General features: G+C 60.9%; 1 protein-coding gene across 3 annotated transcripts; it reads left to right on the top strand.

Moving 5' to 3' along the window:
* The first annotated feature begins 4,728 nt into the window (after positions 1-4,728).
* On the top strand, positions 4,729-17,772 carry CDC42EP5 (CDC42 effector protein 5). 3 transcript variants are annotated; one of them, XM_074937834.1, is made up of 3 exons: positions 4,729-4,863; positions 8,636-8,954; positions 15,376-17,772. In XM_074937834.1, the coding sequence occupies exon 3, from the start codon at positions 15,376-15,378 to the stop codon at positions 15,958-15,960; it is 585 nt and encodes a 194-aa protein (XP_074793935.1). In that variant the 5' UTR covers positions 4,729-4,863; positions 8,636-8,954; the 3' UTR covers positions 15,961-17,772. The 3 variants fall into 3 exon arrangements, with proteins under 3 accessions (XP_074793935.1, XP_074793936.1, XP_074793938.1); XM_074937835.1 differs by having other exon boundaries at positions 4,741-4,863; positions 8,632-8,954; XM_074937837.1 differs by lacking the exon at positions 4,729-4,863 and adding an exon at positions 5,803-7,421.
* The last annotated feature ends 791 nt before the right edge of the window (positions 17,773-18,563 follow it).

Raw genomic sequence — 18,563 nt, 5'->3', positions numbered from 1 at the left:
GGCCCCATTCCCTGCCCCGCTGAGCAAGCCATTCCCCACCCTGGGGCTGGATGGGAGCCAGTGCCCCCTAGAGGGGAAAAGCCCCATTTCCCGCCCCCTGAGCCAGCCAGTCCATGTCCTGGGGCCGGATGGGAGCCGGCGCCCACTGGAGGGGAAAGATCCCATGCCCCAAGCCAGCCAATCCCTGTCCTGGGACTGGATGGGAGTCGGCGCCCCCTGGAGGGGAAAGGCCCCGGGCCCAATTCCCTGCCTCTCCCAGCCAGTCTCTGCCCTGGGGCCAGATGGGAGCCGGCGCCCCCTAGAGGGGAAAGGTCCCATTCCCCATCCCCCGAGCCAGCCAATCCCTGACCTGGGGCTGGATGGGAGTTGTCGCCCCCTGGAGGGGAAAGGCCCCAGGCCCCATTCCCTGTCCCCTGAGCCAGCCAATTCCTGCCCTGGGGCCAGATGGGAGCCGGCGCCCCAGTCCCTGCCTCTCCCAGCCAGTCTTGGAGGGTTCTTCAAACTGGACAGCAGGTGTCCTGTCTTCAGCTCATTTTCTGGCTGCTGATTCTCTGCCCCAGTTGTAGTTACACACATCAACAGGACTCCTGGGTTCTCTCCCCGGCTCTGGGAGGGGAGTGGTCTCTCGTGGCTAGAGCAGGGGGAGCTGGGAGCCAGGACTCCTGGGTTCTCTCCCCGGCTCTGGGAGGGGAAGGGGGTGTAGTGGTTAGAGCAGGGACCAGCCCTAGGCCGGATGTTTAAAGAGCAGATTCCTCTCATTCCTGATGGGATGCCCTGGCCTGGGAGGGAGGGGGGTTGAACCACAGAGCTGCTGCAGGGCATTCTGGGAAATAGTCTCTCCCTGTTTCTTTCTTTTCTTCTTTCCCTCCATTATTTTTCTATCTCTTCTGACCCTGGGATTCCTTCCTGTTTTCTTCATTCTTCTCCTTCTCTCATTCAATCTCCCTCCACTGTCACACTGGCAGGGCTGGGGGCAGCCCAGGGCTGGGCTAGCAGGGGGCTGCGGGTCGGGAGTGAGGGGCACCAGCAGGGCTGGGGGGAGCCCACGGCTGGGCTAGCAGGGGGCTGCGGGTCAGGAGTGAGGGGCACCGACAGGGCTGGGGGGAGGCCAGGGCTGGGCTAGCAGGGGTTCTGGGTCAGGAGTGAGGGGCACCAGGAGAGCTGGGGGGAGCCCAGGGCTGGGCTAGCAGGGGTTCTGGGTCAGGAGTGAGGGGCACCAGGAGAGCTGGGGGGAGCCCAGGGCTGGGCTAGCAGGGGGCTGTGGGTCGGGAGTGAGGGGCACCAGCAGGGTTGTGCGGGGCGGGGGAGAGGGTGAGGAACAGGAGTGAGTCTCTCCAGCCGTGGCTGGGCCTGCGCTAATGATTCAGAGGCAGGAGGTGGCTGAGCTGGGCAGGGGAAATCCAAGGGCACAGAGGTACCTTACTTGCCCCTTCTCCTGCCCCCCTGGCCCTGCCCCCCACACCGGAGCCTCAGGCCCCTGGAGCTGATCCCCCAAGTCTGGTACAATCTCCAGTCTGCCCCACTGAGCTGGCACCAGGCCTGGGCGATTGGGCCAACTTGGGGTGCTGGCGGCCTGCATGAGGGCGTGGGGTGGTGCAGGGCAGAGGCTGGGAGCCAGGACTCCTGGGTTCTCCCCCCAGCTGTGGGAGGGGAGGGGGGGTCCAGTGGTTAGAACGGGGGCTGGGCTCTGGTGCTAGGGAACGGAGTGCCAGAAGCAAAAAGCTACTGATCTGTTTCTCTTTTTTGGGGGCGGGGGGGGGGGGGGGAAACAAACTACTGAGGCTGCTGCCAAAGAACCAGGCTAAACAGCTGCTGCCCTTCGCCTGGGAGCGAGGGGCTAGCCAGGAGCGCTAGTTATATGGGGACCCCTGGCCCGGCACTGAGATGCAGCTGGCTCTGGGGTGGGGCGCAGGGGCTGGGTATACAGGGACCCCTCGCCCACAGGGAATGCTGGTTTCCCCTGTCTCGGGGGGGGGGGCATGGAACAGAAGAGGAGGGGCTGTCAATCCTCCAGCCATCCCGCACCCCCCACTTCCCCTCCCTGTCTCAATCCCCACCCCCAGGAGTGGGGCTGGGGGGGCAGGGCCCAATCCTGGGCAGCGCCCGGAGCTTGGCGGCTTCTGTGCTCTGGTGTCTCTTTCACAACCTGGTCTATGCTGCTCCCGCCCCCTCCCCAATTCATCGCCAGGGCCACGTACCCTGGGCGGGAAGGGGGAGGGACAGAATGGGGGGGAGGGGGCCGCCCTGGTCCGGAAATGAACTCCAGCTGTTCGCTTATCGGCAGGATGCGGCCGAGTCCACAGGGGGCCAGATCGCAGGCTCCGGCCCCCTCCCCATCTGGGTGTCCGCTGTATTGCTGGACGGTGCTCCCCTCCCAGAGCCGGGGAGAGAACCCAGGCGTCCTGGCTCCCCGCCCCCTCCCCTCTAACCACTAGACCCCACTCCCCTCCCAGAGCCGGGGAGAGAACCCAGGCGTCCTGGCTCCCCGCCCCGCCCCCTCCCCTCTAACCACTAGACCCCACTCCCCTCCCAGAGCCGGGGAGAGAACCCAGGCGTCCTGGCTCCCCGCCCCCACCCTGACCACTAACCCTGGAAGCCTAATGTAGTGAGGAGGGGGGTGGGTATCTCACCCACTTTATCTTAATTAACTAAACAATAACCCCACCCCGTCTGGGCCCCTCCCCCCAAGGTGTGACTGTCTGGGGGGGCGGGTCTGGCTGACACCTGGGTATTAAGGAGGGGGAGGGGCTGGGAGCTGCTGCGTATCTCGGTGATCCCTCATATGGGGGCAGTGAGACCCGAACCCCCCCCGGAGGAAGGGCCCCCCCCCGTGCTGGAGCAGGACAGGCTGGTTGCGCTGGCAGCAGCAGCAGTAGTAAGGCTGTTATCTGCGCTGACAGAGCTGGGCACCAGACCCCCCCCGGCCCGTCTCTGGTCCTTCCCTGGCTCGCAGGGGTTAATTACCAGCCCCCCCCGCCCCGTAGGATGCTGGCGGCAGGGAGCCGGGCGGACCCGGCGCCTCCCCCCTCTCCCGGCCCCGCTGCATTTCCTGCCGCGGGATCCAGAGCCGCTGCGATGGGAAAAGGAGAAATGTCCCCCCCGCTCCCCCCCACTAGACCTCGCCCAGCCGAGAACCCAGGAGTCCGGGCTCCCTGCCGCTCTCACCACTAGGCCCCACTCCCCTGCCAGGGCTCGGGCTGTGGCCCCGCTGTCCGCCCGGGCCGCTGAGCGGGTGGATCATGAGCCCTGGCGGCCTGTGTCCGGGGAGAGCCGGGGTCCGAGCCCCCTGACCGGGGCCGCGACCGCTGAATGCTCGCCTGGAAGGTGCCGCAAGGACTCCGGCCCCTTCCGCGGGCGGCGGGTGTGGGGGAGGCCGGGTGGTGGGAGACCGGCTAGAGAGATCGGTCTTCCCCCCTCCGCCCCCGCCTCCATCCCCATCGGCCCCCCCAGTTATCTCCCTCCCCCCCAGCTATCTACCCCCCTCGGCCCCCGCCACCCCCTCTAGCTATCCCCCTCCATCTAATCTACCGTTATCCATCCCCCATCCGCCCCCTTCCCCCCTCCAGCTATCTCCCTCCCCCCATCTATCCATCCCCGCTCCGCCCCCTTCCCCCATCCACCCCCCTCTAGCTATCTCCCTCCCCCCAGCTATCTACCCCCCGCCACCCCCTCCATCCCCATCCGCCCCACTCTAGCTATCTCCCGCCACCCCCTCTAGCTATCCCCCTCCATCTAATCTATCTTTATCCATCCCCCATCCGCCCCCTTCCCCCTAGCTATCTCCCTCCCCCCCAGCTATCTAACCCCCTCCCCCCTCCATCCCCATCCACCCCCTCTAGCTATCTACCCCCCTCTGCCCCCGCCACTCCCTCCATCCCCATTCACCCCCCCAGCTATCTCCCTCCCCCCCAGCTATCTACCCCACTCCACCCCCTCTAGCTATCCCCCTCCATCTAATCTATCTATCTATGCCCCCTTCCCCCCTCCATCCCTATCCGCCCCCCAGCTATCTCCCTCCCCCCCAGATATCTACCCCCCTCCGCCCCTTCCCCCCTCCATCCCCATCCGCCCCCCAGCTATCTACCCCCATTCGCCCCCTCCACCCCCTCTAGCTATCCCCCTCCATCTAATCTATCCATCCATCCCCCATCGGCCCCCTTCCCCCCTCCATCCCCATCCACCCCCCTCTAGCTATCTCCCCCCATCCGCCCCCGCCATCCCCTCCATCCCCATCCACCCCCTCTAGCTATCTCCCTCCCCCCCTCTAGCTATCCATCCCCATCCGCCCCCTCCATCTAATCTATCTATCTATCCCCATCCACCCCATCTATCTATCTATCCCTATACACCCCCCCTCTCTCTTCCTCCCACTCCCCCCCCCCCGGCTCACACGGGGTCTGGAAGTTGTTACTGGCTAAGACGTCCCCCTGCCCCCCCTTTCAGGAAATTCCAGCTTGGGGCGGGGCGCGGGGGGGCACCCCCTGGTGTGGGATTCCCACCATTTCCTTCCCCCTCCCCCACCTCCCCATCCTTCCCCTTCCCCTTCCCCGTTCCTTCCTTCACACAACCTTTGCCCGGGAAAGGGGGGCGGTAATTCTCCCCCCCCCCCCACTCCCCGAACTTCTCACTTAAAAAAAACCAGCCTCGAGCCTCTGTCTCTTTAAGAAGAGAGAGTTGGAGAAGGGGGCGGGGCCTGGGAGAGGCCCCGCCCCTTTAACCCTTGACAGGGGAGAGGGTTTTTTTCTGAGCCAGGCGCTGACTTTCTCGCCCCTTGCGCTGCGGGACCCCAGCGGAGCGGAGCGGAGCGGAGCGGGCCGCCCTGCCGGGCCAGCGCCCCACTGCGGATGCACGTTGCTGCTCGAGGTGGGGGGCAGTTGGGGTGGGGGAGCTGCCAAGGGGCTGACGGTAAGGGCAGCTGGGGTGTGGGCTCAGGATTGGGGGGAGCTGGAGGTCTGAGAGTGAGGGATCTGGGGTGGGGGGCTGCTGGGGGGCTGAGGGTGGGGAGAGCTGGGGGTCTGAGCTTGGGGGATCTGGGGTGGGGGGCTGCTGGGGGGCTGAGGGTGGGGAGAACTGGGGTGGAGGAATCCTGGGGGGCTGAGGGTGGGGAGATCTGGGGGGCTGAGCGTGGGGGATCTGGGGTGGGGGGATGCTGGAGGGCTGAGGGTGGGGAGAGCTGGGGGTCTGAGCGTGGGGGATCTGGAGTGGGGACAGTTGGAGGGGTCTGTGAAGTGAGGGGAAGGAGGGAGGCAACTGGGGAAGGATGGGGGTTGGGGGCAGCTGGGAAGATCTGGGGGTGGTGGTAGGAGGGGCAGCTGGGGGGGATCTAGTGAATGGGGGGCAGCAGAGAGGGATCTGCGGGTGGGGACAGTATTGGGGAAGCAGCTGGGGGCATCCTAGCTGGGGGGGGCGGGAGTGGGGGATCTGAGAGGTGGGAGGCAGGAGTGGGAGATCTGGGGGGTGGGGCACAGCTGGGGGGAAGGGGAAATATTCCTGCAGCTCACTGAGGCAGGAGGTGAAAACTTGGGTGGAAAGAAAGAGGAAACATTGGGGAAGATTTGGTGGGTGGGGAGGGGGGGCGCACTGCGGGGGACACACACGCATGTGTGGGGTGAGGGCACACATATGTGTGGGGCGGGGGAAGGGATGCAGGAGCCCCATCCCAGACTCAGCTGCCCCGGCCCTGCCATGGTCTAGGCGGGGCCCCTGTTGGGTCCCCACCCTGCCCTGGGTCACACGGTCCCGGGCATGTTCTAAGCATGTTCGAAACCTGCCCATCTCGCCGCGAGATGCCAGGCAGGCGCCCGCTGTTGTCACACAGGTGTGGGCGGGAGCTAATTTATTATTTGATAACAGTAGCCCAGTCATGCGGGTATTAGCTGCTGGCTTTCTGGTGGTCTGGCCCTGTCATTTATGGGCTGCTTTCGGATTTGCTTTCCTCCTTCGCCAGATCCTTTCCTTTCCTTCTCTCGCTATTCATTTGCGCTAGCTTTTAGTGGCCGCAGAATATGGTCGCTCTTTTGCTATACACTTCATTTGCGAACTTGCTGTATGATGTGTTTGCTATGACGCAATCCAGCCAATGCGTCCCAGGAAGTGAGCTGGAGCTCGGGAAAGCTGATGCTCCAATAAATTGGTTCGGCTCTAAGGTGCCACAAGTCCCCTGTTCTTTTTGCGGATACAGACTAACACGGCGGCTACTCTGAAACCAATCTGGCCAATGAGTCTTAGAGCCAAGAAATCAGACCGCAAGCTGGCCCATACCTAGTGAATCGGCTAGTCGATTATACAGCAAAACCGTCGTTCAGCAAATATCGAGCGATCTAGGAAATAAGGAACATGTTAATTATTTGTTATGATTATTAACATATTATTATTAGCAAAAGAGCAACGAAGTAACAGATTCTGTCGCAAACTGGCAAATGAGTTGTTTGTTTGTTTGCTGCTTTGCTATATAACTTATTTATTTGCTCCATGAGCTATTTGCTAAGTGGCTGCTTTCCTATATAACTTTCCTGCTAATTTCCTGTTTACGGGCTAGCTTGCCGTTGTTGGCTTTGCCGTGAAACTTCTGACTTCTTTCCTAGTTTGCTTTATAACTTACTTGCCATCAGACTCGTCTGTCGTTTGGCTGTGCGAGTGATTTGTGATTTTACTGTTTTTTCGGCTGGTTTTAGGATGATTTATTCGTAGTGACTTGTGTTCCGGTACCACGTAGCGACCCAAACCAAGACTCCTGTCACACCGGGCCGCTGCCCAGACCCTGACCACAAGCGGGGGCCTGCCCTGTGCTGGGGGCGTCACAGGCCCCTGCCCGTCATGCAGCGGGCGTGATGTGCTTACCATTAAGCTAGGCAGCAATTTGCTTTGCTTTATCTGAGCAACCTTGATTCTGTCCCTTGACTGGTTACTGATGCTGTAACTGGGTCTCCGAGTTAATTTGATCCCGACTCCTTTATTTTATCCCTCGGAGCGGGCAGCTGGTGACGGTGTTTCTTCGCCATCCGCTGGCGGCGTTAACCCTCGAGGAACTTCGCACACGCCGGTGCCGCGGCTGACTCTGCTCTGTCCAGCCCTCCCCTGGGGCCTGTGCCGGCTGCCCCGTGCCTTCCCCATTCCCGTCCTGGGGACTTCTGTCAGTTTCTGCATTTCCTGGTCCCTGTGGAGCGCAGTTAAACATGATCTATTTATCTATCCATCCCCATCAACCCCCTCTGTCTATCCATTCCCGTCCACCCCCTCTATCTATCTATCATAGAATCATAGAATCATAGAATATCAGGGTTGGAAGGGACCCCAGAAGGTCATCTAGTCCAACCCCCTGCTCGAAGCAGGACCAATTCCCAGTTAAATCATCCCAGCCAGGGCTTTGTCAAGCCTGACCTTAAAAACCTCTAAGGAAGGAGATTCTACCACCTCCCTAGGTAACGCATTCCAGTGTTTCACCACCCTCTTAGTGAAAAAGTTTTTCCTAATATCCAATCTAAACCTCCCCCATTGCAACTTGAGACCATTACTCCTCGTTCTGTCATCTGCTACCATTGAGGACAGTCTAGAGCCATCCTCTTTGGAACCCCCTTTCAGGTAGTTGAAAGCAGCTATCAAATCCCCCCTCATTCTTCTCTTCTGCAGACTAAACAATCCCAGCTCCCTCAGCCTCTCCTCATAAGTCATGTGCTCTATCTATCCATCCATCCCCACACACCCCCTCTATCCATCCATCCATCTATCTATCCATCCCCACACACCCCTCTATCTATCCATCCATCTATCCATCCATCCATCCCCACACACCCCCTCTATCCATCCATCTATCCATCCATCCATCCCCACACACCCCCTCTATCCATCCATCTATCCATCCATCCCCACACACCCCCTCTATCCATCCATCTATCCATCCATCCCCACACACCCCCTCTATCTATCCATCCATCCATCCCCACACACCCCCTCTATCTATCCACATATTTTTAAATAAGTGCCATAAGTCGTTTTCAGATCAATCAGGAATAATTACTTTTAAATTATCTAAATCTATTCCCTCCATCCCCACACATCCCTCTGTCCACCCCACCGTCTAGCCCCATCCACACCCCTCTATCTCTCCATACCCCCCCCCCCCGCAGCTGTCTATCCCCCTACACACTGCTCCCTCCCTCCCTCCCCTGATCCATCCATCCCGCCCCGCTAGGAACCGCTCGCTCTGCCATCCCCATATTATAAAATAGATCCCACCGCTTGCCTTCCCCTCCGCACCCCGCTGGGCGCGGCTTCGTTTTTCAATAGACCCCACCGTCAAGTTGTTCTGTGCCTAGCCCCCCAGCTGCTCCCCGGCCCTGTCTGCAAACAGAGCCCGGCCCGAGCCGATCGGCACTCGCACCTCCCGGAAGTTCAGGAATGCAGTGAACTTTATAAATTGGCCTGTGCAGGTTTCTCCCTCTCCCCCCTCCCCTCCCCCCCCCCCCCTCCCGTCCCATGGGATAATATTTGCTTTGACTTCTGGATCTCGACTTTCCCGGCAAAGCCCGCGGCCTGGGGTCTGAAGCGGAGGCGGGCGGCGTGTGTACATTTGGACGAGCGGCGTGGGTAGGTTCCCCCCCCCCAGCTTATTTATGCCTCTCGTTTTTGGAGCCAGGTGAATAAAGATCCAGCCGCCACCGCCCCAGAGGGAGGAGAGAAACCCCGAGTGGACGAGGAAAAAGGGCGAAGGACGCCGGGGAGCAAATGAAAGGCCGCCACTCGCCGGCCACCCCCGAGAGTTTTGGCGCGTTTGCATCGGGGTGCGGAGAAATGACCGGATAGAGAGCGAAACCCCGGACCCACGCGGGCTTGGGTGGCGGTGGAATTGGCCTCGGGAAAGCGAGCTCCATTTCTGGATTACAAAACAGGAAGACGGAGACTCTGGCTTGCTCTGTGCGTGACTCATTGATCTCCGGACTTGGGATTCGTACAGGGTGAGTAAAGGAATTTTTTTTCCGGGTTCTTTTCGGCGGCCTCAGAGGGGATCCGGCTCCATGATGGCGGAGGGGATAGCGGATGCTTTGAGATCACCGAGCCAGTGGGTCGAGGTAAAGGAAGAGCCGCCGTGCGGGAAATTTGGGTGTGTGGGGTTGGGGCAAATGGGAGGCAGGATTCCTGGGTTCTGTGTCAGGGAGGGGAGTGGAAGCTGGTGGTTAGAGCACGTGAGGGAAGCCATGACTCCTGGGTTCTCTCCCTGGTTCTGGGAGGGGAGTGGGGTCTAGTGGTTAGAGGACGTGAGGGGAGACTGGGAGCCATGACTCCTGGGTTCTCTCCCTGGTTCTCGGAGGGGAGTGGGATCTAGTGGGTTAGAGCAGCGGGGGCAGGGAGCCAGGACACCTGGGTTCTATCCCTGGCTTTGGGGCAGGGGGTACAGTGGATTAGAGCAGGGCGGCTGGGAGCTAGGACTCCTGGGTTCTATCCTTGGCTCTGGGAGGGGAGTGGGGTCTAGCAGGTTAGAGCTGGGGTGGGGGACTGGGAGCCAGGATGCCTGCGTTCTCTCCCTGGCTTGGGGAGGGGGATCCAATGGGTTAGAGCAGGAGGGACTGGGAGCCAGGACACCTGGGTTCTCTCCCTAGCCCTGACTGGGAGTGGGGTCCTGTGGATGTGCTATAATCCTATATGTCTTGCCCAACCCCAGGGAGGGCTCATCCCTCCAGTCTGCAGGGGGTTGGATAAGATTAGAGGCAGTCCAGGAGACCTGACCATTGTTTGGATTTTAAGGCCAGGGTGGGAGTGGGAGCTTTAAGCAAACAGCCCTCGCTAGCAGGGGCTCCAACCCTGAGACGAGAGACAAGGGGCCACTGGTACCAGCCCAAAACAAGGAGGAGGGGCCTTACACCTCTTGGTCCCAGACAGTCATTGGGAGACTGGGGTAGAACCCAGGAGTCCTGGCTCCCACCCCACCCCTGCCACTCTGACCACTAGACCCCACTTCCCTCCCAGAGCCAGGAATAGAACCCAGGAGTCCTGGCTCCCAGCCCCTACCTTCATGTCAGTAGACCACACTCCATCCGATAGACTTTCTCTGATGGAAACATGAAAATCCCATGGGAGAAGCTATAATCTCATTGCTAAGGGGCCAGATGGTGGGTGATTCAGAACTCCTGGGTCCCATCCCCAGCTCTGGGAGGGGAGTGGGGTCTAGTGGTTGGAGCGGGGGTGGGGAGCTGGGAGCCAGGACTCCTGGGTTCCATCCCTGGCTGTGGGAGGGGAGTGGGGTCTAGTGGTCAGAGTGGCAGGGGCGGGCTGGGAGCCAGGACACCTGCGTTCTATTCTAGTTGGCCTCTCCTGGTTCTCTTCCTTCCTCTCTAATTGCTCCTTCAGTGTTTCCTTTGGAGGATCCTCCCACTGGCCCCCTCCACTTTTTGGGGGCGGGTTCCCCAAGACTCCGTCCTCGGTCGCCTCTCATCTCCCTCATCTCTAGGCCAGCTCGTCCACAGCCCAGCGGCCTCTTCTCCACTCTCCTAGATCCCACGGCCAGACAGGGCCCGTTGCGAGCTGCTCGCCTGAGTGCCGGGAGAACCCAGCCCATGGTGCTGCCCCGAATTCAGTCCTGGCTGATCCAGGTCAGGTCTTTGAGAGGCTGGAGGAGAATCCACTGCGTCTCTTGGTTAATTATCCTGACAGTTAAGTCCCCTCAGCGTGGAAAAACTTCTGCCGTGTTCCCAGGCTGGGTTTGTCTCACTTCAACTTCCAGGCGTGGGGTCGGGTCCGATCTCCCTCTGCTCCACCGAGGAGCCCGTTAGTAAATATTCGTCCCCCACGTTGGTACCGATAGCCCGGGATCAAGTCCCCCCTGGACCTTCTCTCTGCTCAGCTAAACTGCTGGAGCTTCTGGCGTCTCTCATGCCCAGGCAGGTTTTGTAACCCTCCAATCGTCTGCGTGACTCTTCTCTGACCCGTCTCCAACTGATCGACATCCTCCTTGAATTGGGGGCCCCGCAATGGGACACGGGGTCCCGACAGCGTCGCCCCGGGGCCAGATCCAGAGGTGAAATCCCCTCTCTGCTCGCACTCTAGGTTCCCCTGGGGACACAGCCCGGGATCCCATTAGCCCCTTCGGTGTCGGGTCTCCCGCAGAGCTGTCTCCATCCGTCCCCGCCTCGTCTCCTCGTGGATGTCCAGCCGTCAGCTCCTGCTGAGTTCCTAATCTTCCCGCCACCCTCCCTCCTCTCTGTGGCTGCAACCACGACCCGTCTCGCCTGGCCCGTAACGTGGGTGTCGTCTTCCGCTCGGGCCTCTCTCTCGGTCTGCAGGCCGAAACCTCGCCGAGCTGTTCGGCCCGTGTCCTGAGGCCTGGCCTGGGCGGCTAGCTGCCCGAGGGCTAAGCAGAACCAACGGCTGGGAGTTGAAGCTCAACAATTCCCGATGGGAAACGAGGGGCCGATTTTTTTAAGGGGGAGGAAAATGACCCGTTGGGGCAACTTCCCAAGGGTTCGGCTCTACAGTGAACAGGCATCCGCTCAGGGCCCTTCGATGTGTGATGCAGGAGGTCAGAGCAGATGATCGCAGAGAGAACCCAGGAGTCCTGGTTCCCAGCCTGTCCTGCTCTAACCACTGGACCGCTCTCCTCTTCCTGAGCTGAGGCTAGAACCCAGGAGTCCTGGCTCCCTGCCCCCCCTGCTCTAACCATTAGACCAGAGGTGGGCAAACTTTTTGGCCCGAGGGTCACATCTGGGTATAACAATTGTACGGCAGGCCATGAATGCTCACGACATTGGGGTTGGGGTGTGGGAGGGGGTGAGGGCTCCAGGGTAGGGCCAGAAATGCAGAGTTCAGGGTGTGGGAGGGGGCTCTGGGCTGGGGCGAGGGGCAGGGGAGGGCTCCAGCTGGGGTGTGCAGGCTCTGGGGTGGGGCTGGGGACGAGGGGTTTTGGGTGCAGGAGGGCGCTCCGGGCTGGGACAGAGGGCTTCAGAGGGCAGGAGAGGGGTCAGGGCTGGAGCAGGGGTTTGGGGCACGGGAGGGTGGCTCAGGGATGCAGGCTCCAGGCGGTGCTTATCTCAAGTGGCTCCTGGAAGCTGTGGCACGTCCCCCCTTTGGCTCTTACATGGAGGCGCGGCCAGGTGGTCTGTGCACTGCCCTGTCCGCAGGCGCCACCCCTGCAGCTCCCATTGGCCACGGTTTCCGGTGAATGGGAGCTGCAGGGGCGGCGCTTGGGGCGGGGACATCAGGCAGAGTGGAGCCCCCTGGCTGCCCCTAGGCATAGGAGCCGGAGGAGGGATGTGCAGCAGCTTCCAGGAGCCGCTAGGAGCAGCCCCCCAACCCCGCTCCCCGGCGGGAGCTCGAGGGCTGGATTAAAATGACTGGCGGGCCAGATCCGGCCTGTAAACCGTTGTTTGCCCACCCCTGCCTTAGACCCGTGGGCTGGACATCTCTAGGCCGAGGCCCTTCCCATCCATCCGCACACAAACTCTCCGCCTCTCGCACCCCGATTCCTGCATCTTCCTTCGCCCGGGCTGTGCCCCGCGCCAGCCGGGCCCCGTTCCAGCAGCGTCCCCGAGCCTGTCGCTTTGGTCCCATCGCCCCCTCTCTGCGTCCTGCTGCTGGCTTCCCCTTCTCCATGGCGTCCGCCCACCTGATCCTCTCCCCATCCCTCTCTGAGGGGCCTGGGGTCCCTGTTGCTGTTGCCTGCTGGGTAATGGGCAAGCTGCCCCTGGGTGCTCCCCGGCTGCCCCACACCCTGGGGAGATGCTCCCCGTGAACACCCCTGGAGCCGCAGCTGTCAGGTCTCTCCTGGGTCCTGGCGCTGAGCGCCCTGCCAGTCAAGCTGGCCGATGGGGCCTCGCCATGTGCACCCACCCCCGTCCTTCTGTCCGTCCATCGCCTCCTTGGGGCAGGGATGGGCTCTTTGTTCTGGGTCTGTGCAGTGCCTGGTGCCCAGGAGGCTACCGTAATACACCTAAAAGCAGTTAAATGTACAGCACCTGGTGCCCCAGGGGCTACCATAATATACCTAATAGCAATGAAATGAACAGCACCTGGCGTCTGGGGGACAGTTGGGGCACCCAGGGACTACTGTAATGCACCTAATAGCAATGAAATCATGGTAGCCCCAAGGCACTACCCCCTCTCGCATAGCTGGTGGGGCGAGAGGGGGGCAGTGCCTTGGGGCTACCACGATACCCCTAATAGCAATAAAAGGTACAGGGCCTGGCACCGTGGGGCCATGCCGGGGGGGGGCTCTGTGCGACTGTCATTCACCTAATGAACAACACACAGCACCTTGCACAATGAGGTCACGGTTGAGAGCTGGAGCGCCTAGGTGCTACCGTAATACACCTAACAGTGTGCAGCACCTAGCGCAATAGGGATCCAGAGCTGGGGCTCCCAGGCGCTACCGTAATACACCTAGTAATGTTCCATACCCAGCTCTGCGGGGGCCAGGCCCATGACTGGGCTGCTAGGCACTGTCGTGGGGGGGGGGGCATTGAAGGGAATCTCTGAGCTAGAGGTGGCTCTGGGAGGGGAGTGGTGGGTGGGGGGGGGCAGCTGGGAGCCAGGACTCCTGGGTTCTCTCCCTTGCTCTTGGACGGGTCTGGGGTCTATTGGTTAGAGTGGAGGAGGGGGGCTGGGAGCCAGGACTCCTGGGTTCTGTCCCGTGCCTCCCAGCCCTGCTGACTCCGCTCCCAGGGACTGGTTGTATCTCTTGTTCCCGCTTGTTGGGGATGGGGCTGGACCCAAACCTGCCCTGCCCCCGCCAGCAGAATCATTGTTCCCCTGAAGCCTGAATCAACCCTACCCATTAGATCCCCTCCCAGCCACTGCCAGCATGACTCACCCACAGCCAGGGAGAGAACCCAGGAGTCCTGGCTCCCAACACCCCCCCCCGCTGTAAACAGTAGACCCCACTCCCCTTCCACAGCCAGGGAGAGAACCCAGGAGTCCTGGCTCCCAGCCCTCTCCTGCTCCAACCCACTAGACCCCACTCCCTTTCCACAGCCAGGGAGAGAACCCAGGCGTCCTGGCTCCCAGCCCCCTTGTTTGTTGTGGCACCGGGCTCAGCCTGGATCCGGGTCCCCTGGCAGCGGGGCGGAGCAGGAATCTGGTCAGACAGGTTCCCCACCCCACTCCTTTCCCCAGGGGAGCGGCTTGGGGGTGGGGTAGGGGGCGGTGGCTCATGGGAACCAGGTGGGGTGGGGGTAGGGGTGGGGGTTCCCTGCTCCTCGCCCCCCCCCACTGTATCCCCATCCAGAAAGGCCCCTTCTAGCCCCTCTTTTCCCTAGTCACTGCCTCCTTCCCCCTTTTCCTTCTCTTCTCTCTCTCTCACTCACACCTTCATCTCTCTTTCCTTCCCCCCATTACCCCCCCCCAGTCCCAGACAGACAGAGGGGTCTCCCTGTCCATTCATGGGGGTGGGGAACCCCAGCCCAGCTGCTCTGGATTCCAGCTGTTGTTCTGATAGAAGGGGCTGCTTTGTCCATCCAGTGCCCCCTCCCTGTACCACCCTGTACCCCTCCTTGTCCAGCCACTCCCCCCATCTGATCTGCCCCATCCCTGGCCCTGTCCTGCCACCCCCTACATCAGAGCAACCCGCATCCTGTCCAGCTGCCTCCCCCCAATCCCCTGCCCCCCCCAGCTGTCCCTGCCCCCAGTTGGAACCCCCCATCGCCTGCCCGACCTGGGCTCTCCTCACCCCCGATGTGAGCTCCCCCTGCCAGCTCTGATCTGGCACAAAGCCAGGGTTCCCAGCTGGCTCGGGGGAAAACAGCCAGAGGAAACTGACTTCATTTCCCCCGGACAGGAAATATCGCCTCCCCCCACAGTCCCAGCTGTCCAGCCCTCGATCCCGGCCCTCTCAATCCGCACTGGCCTGGGCTAGAGCCACATCCTCCCTGCCATTCCTCCCAGGGCCGGGGAGAGAACCCAGGAGTCCTGGCTCCCAGCCTCCTTCTGCTCTAACCCACTAGGTCCCACTCCCCTCCCAGGGCCGGGGAGAGAACCCAGGAGTCCTGCCTTCCACCCCCTCTGAAATAATCCCATGTCACAGGGTGGGGGATATTTTTCCTGGGATCAACACCCTTAGTGGGAGACCCCTATTTATCCTAAGATATGGGGGTGCAGGAGAGAAACCCTTTTCCTGTCACCCATTCCCAGCCCCCCTGAGACATCCAGTCCCCGCCCTTGGGCCGGATGGGAGCCAGCGCCCCCTAGCGGGGAAAAGCCCCGTGCCCCATTCCCCACCTCCTTTGAGACAGCTAGTCCTGGATTGGAGCTGGTGCCCCCTAGAGGGGAAAGGCCCTGTGCCCCATTCCCCACCCCCTTTGAGACAGCCAGTCCTGGATTGGAGCTGGTGCCCCCTAGAGGCGTGGGATCCTGTCTCCCTGACCCCCATGTCTCTCTCTCTGTGCCCCCCAGATGCCGATTCTGAAGCAATCCCCCATCTCCCAGTCGAAGAAGAGGCCCCGCATCGGCCGGGACATGATCAGCGCCCCGCTGGGGGATTTCCGGCACACCATGCACGTCGGCCGGGGCGGGGACGCCTTCGGGGACACCTCCTTTCTCAGCAACCACGGGGGCCCCAAGGCCAACGGGCTGCCCCCCACCACCGAGGCCTTGGCACCGGCTCAGTCCCCCAGCCGCCTCTCGGGGTCCTCCGGCAGCCCGGCTGATTTGGGGGGTGGCCGTGGTGCCCTGGATTTGCCCCCCGCTGGCTGGGAGGGGGAACTGCAACACGCCGAGTCCCTCTTCTCCTTCGAGTTGGATCTGGGGCCGTCCATTCTGGACGAGGTGTTGGGGGTCATGGACAAGGGCGGGGAGCAGCCCCGGAGCAAGGACGTAAGGGCGGAGAGGCCGGTGGGAGGACAGGGGCTGGGCCATGGGGCGGCTCCCCAGGTAGGGGAGGAGGAAGAGGAGGAAGAAGAAAAGGAGGAGGAGGAGGAGGAAGGCTCCGGGCATGGATACACATTTGATGATGAGCTGGATGATGAGATTGGGCTATAGGAGAGGAGGCTCAGCTCCCCTCCATTCCCCCCTATTCCCTCCACCCATCCATCTTTCTGGTCCTCCATCCCTTCATCCACGCCCCCCCTGCTTCAGCCATCCACCTTTTCCCTTGCATGTGTTCTCTTGTTCTTTCCTTCTTCCTCACCCTTCTTTCATGCTCTTCCCCCTTCTCTTTCTTTTGCTCCTGCTCTCTTTCCCTTCCCCTCTTCCACCATTTCTTCCTTTCATTCTTTTCTTTTGTTCACTTATTCTTACCCCCCAGCCGGCCCCCTCCCCATGGCAGTACCGGTTCTCCGAGGATGGTGATCCTACCTTCAATGGAAAGCCCAATGTGTTTGATCCTAATTTTCACCTCCTTGTCTGTATGGATTTCTGGAATCCTAATCCACCCACCCATCCGTTGACTGGTCAACTCATCAATACGTCTATCTATTAATGAGCCCCTCAATCAATCCACCAACCCACCTGTCAATCCATTTGTCAATCAACCCGTCAATTGATCAACAATCAATCTACCACCAAAAAACAATCAGCCCATTGGCTGACAAAATGAGCTATCAACAGTCAGCCCCCGCCCCCCTGCCCCCTGGCCCAACTCATCAATTGGCCAATGGACCCATCAACCATCAATCCACCAATTGACCTGCCAACTAAGTTATGTACCAACTAATTGACCCATGGAACAGTCAACAATCAACCAAGCAGCCCTTCAACCCATCAGCGGACTAGTCACGAATCAACCTGCCAATCGACCAGTCAAACGACCCGTGGAACAATCAACAATCAATTAACCAATTGACCAACCAATCAATCCACCAATCATCTCAGCAATTGACCAAATAACCCACCAGTCAGTCAGCATCCCCCATCCTCTCCCTCATTCCTCTCTCCCAATGGGAGAAGGAACTCCTGAACTGAAAGAAGAGACACTTTGATGTTGGTTTTATGTGTATCCATCTCACACCCCATCTGGACTCCGGGGTCACAAGAGATGGACTTGGACAAGAGCAGTGGCACTGGGGTGGATGGGAGGCATGGATCAGCCATGAGAAAAGTGATTTGGGTAACACTGTGAAAATGACCTGAGTTCCTTCCTCCCCCACCCCCTATTTCATACCTGGTGCTCCCCACCACATGGAAGGAAAGTTACTTGAGACATTAATGGATTATATTCACCAGGGGTGGAGGGCCTAGGGTCTCATGGGTTAGAGTAGAGGGGGCTGGGAGCCAGGACTCCTGGGTTCTCTCCCTGGCTCTGGAGGATGGGAGTGGGGTCTAGTGGTGAGGGCAGTGGGGGCTGGGAGCCACGACTCCTGGGTTCTATCCCCAGCTCTGTCATTGATCCCCTGTGTCCCCCCAGGCAAGTCCATGGGTCAGTCTGTGCCTCAGTTTCCTCCTCTAAAGTGGAGCTCATGGTGCTGCCCCAAGGAGGAGGTGCGGGGAGGGAGGGCTTTGGGTTTCTCTGATGAAAGCTGCTACCTGGGTACTAGGGATGAGCCCGCCTCCCAGCCACTGAGTGCGGGGGGGTGGGCAAGGCTGGAGGCTGACCTGAGCTCCATCCGGAGCCACCCCCAGACTGCCACGGGGGGCAAGGCCATGGTCTGATCTTGTGCTAATTCCTGGGTCTCCTCACCCCACGGTGTGTCCGCTGCGAGCCCCAGGCCTGGCACGCTGCCTTTAATGCCTGCCCCCGGCCCTCCGTGTCTCTGCCCGCCCCCCCATGTTAAATAGCAGGATGGATCTCTGCGTATATTTTTTTATATCTCTGTATATTGCCCCCCTCCCCCCGCGGTGTATAAATGTCCATTCCCCTCCCCCAGCCCTGCCTCGAGTTCACTCTCAAGCCGATCTTTCTGGGGAGAGAGAAATGTTTGTGTTTCTTACCATTAAAGCGCGACCTTCGGTCCGGAGCTGGGCCTGTTTTTGAGCCTCTTCGCCCCTGGAATCCATTCCACAGCGCCTCCCACAGTCCTCCCCCCCCTGCCCCGCAATCTGGGTAACCTGCTGTCTGGAGCCAGGAGGGGACACAGTGGGGTCAGTCCTGGCCACACAGGGAGCGGGAAGAAAATATTCTCAGAGCTGTGGGGCGCACGGGTGGGAGCCAGGACTCCTGGGTTCCATCCCTGGCTCTGGGAGGGGAGTGGGGGCTGGTGGGTTAGAACAGGGGGGACTGGGAGCCAGGACTCCTGGGTTCTCTCCCCGGCTCTGTGGGGGCTGGTGGGTTAAAGCAGGAGGGGCTGGGAGCCAGGACTCCTGGGTTCTCTCCCCAGCTTTGTGGGGGCTGGTGGGTTAGAGCAGGGGGGCTAGGAGCCAGGACTCCTGGGTTCTCTCCCCGGCTCTGTGGGGGCTGGTGGGTTAGAGCAGGGGGGGCTGGGAGCCAGGACTCCTGGGTTCTCTCCCTGGCTCTGTGGGGGCTGGTGGGTTAAAGCAGGAGGGGCTGGGAGCCAGGACTCCTGGGTTCTCTCTCCAGCTCTTTCACTATCTCACCCCCCTGCCCTTAGACCGTTGGATGCCCTACTTTTCAAGCTAGGGATCCCCAGTGCACCACCCTCGCCAGAGCCAGGCGGACAAGAGACATCTGTCCAGCTCGCTTGGCTTGG

This window comes from Natator depressus, chromosome 23 (assembly GCF_965152275.1).
Source record: "Natator depressus isolate rNatDep1 chromosome 23, rNatDep2.hap1, whole genome shotgun sequence".
Taxonomy (NCBI): Eukaryota; Metazoa; Chordata; order Testudines; family Cheloniidae; genus Natator; species Natator depressus.
This window is presented reverse-complemented; position numbering and strand designations above follow the sequence as displayed.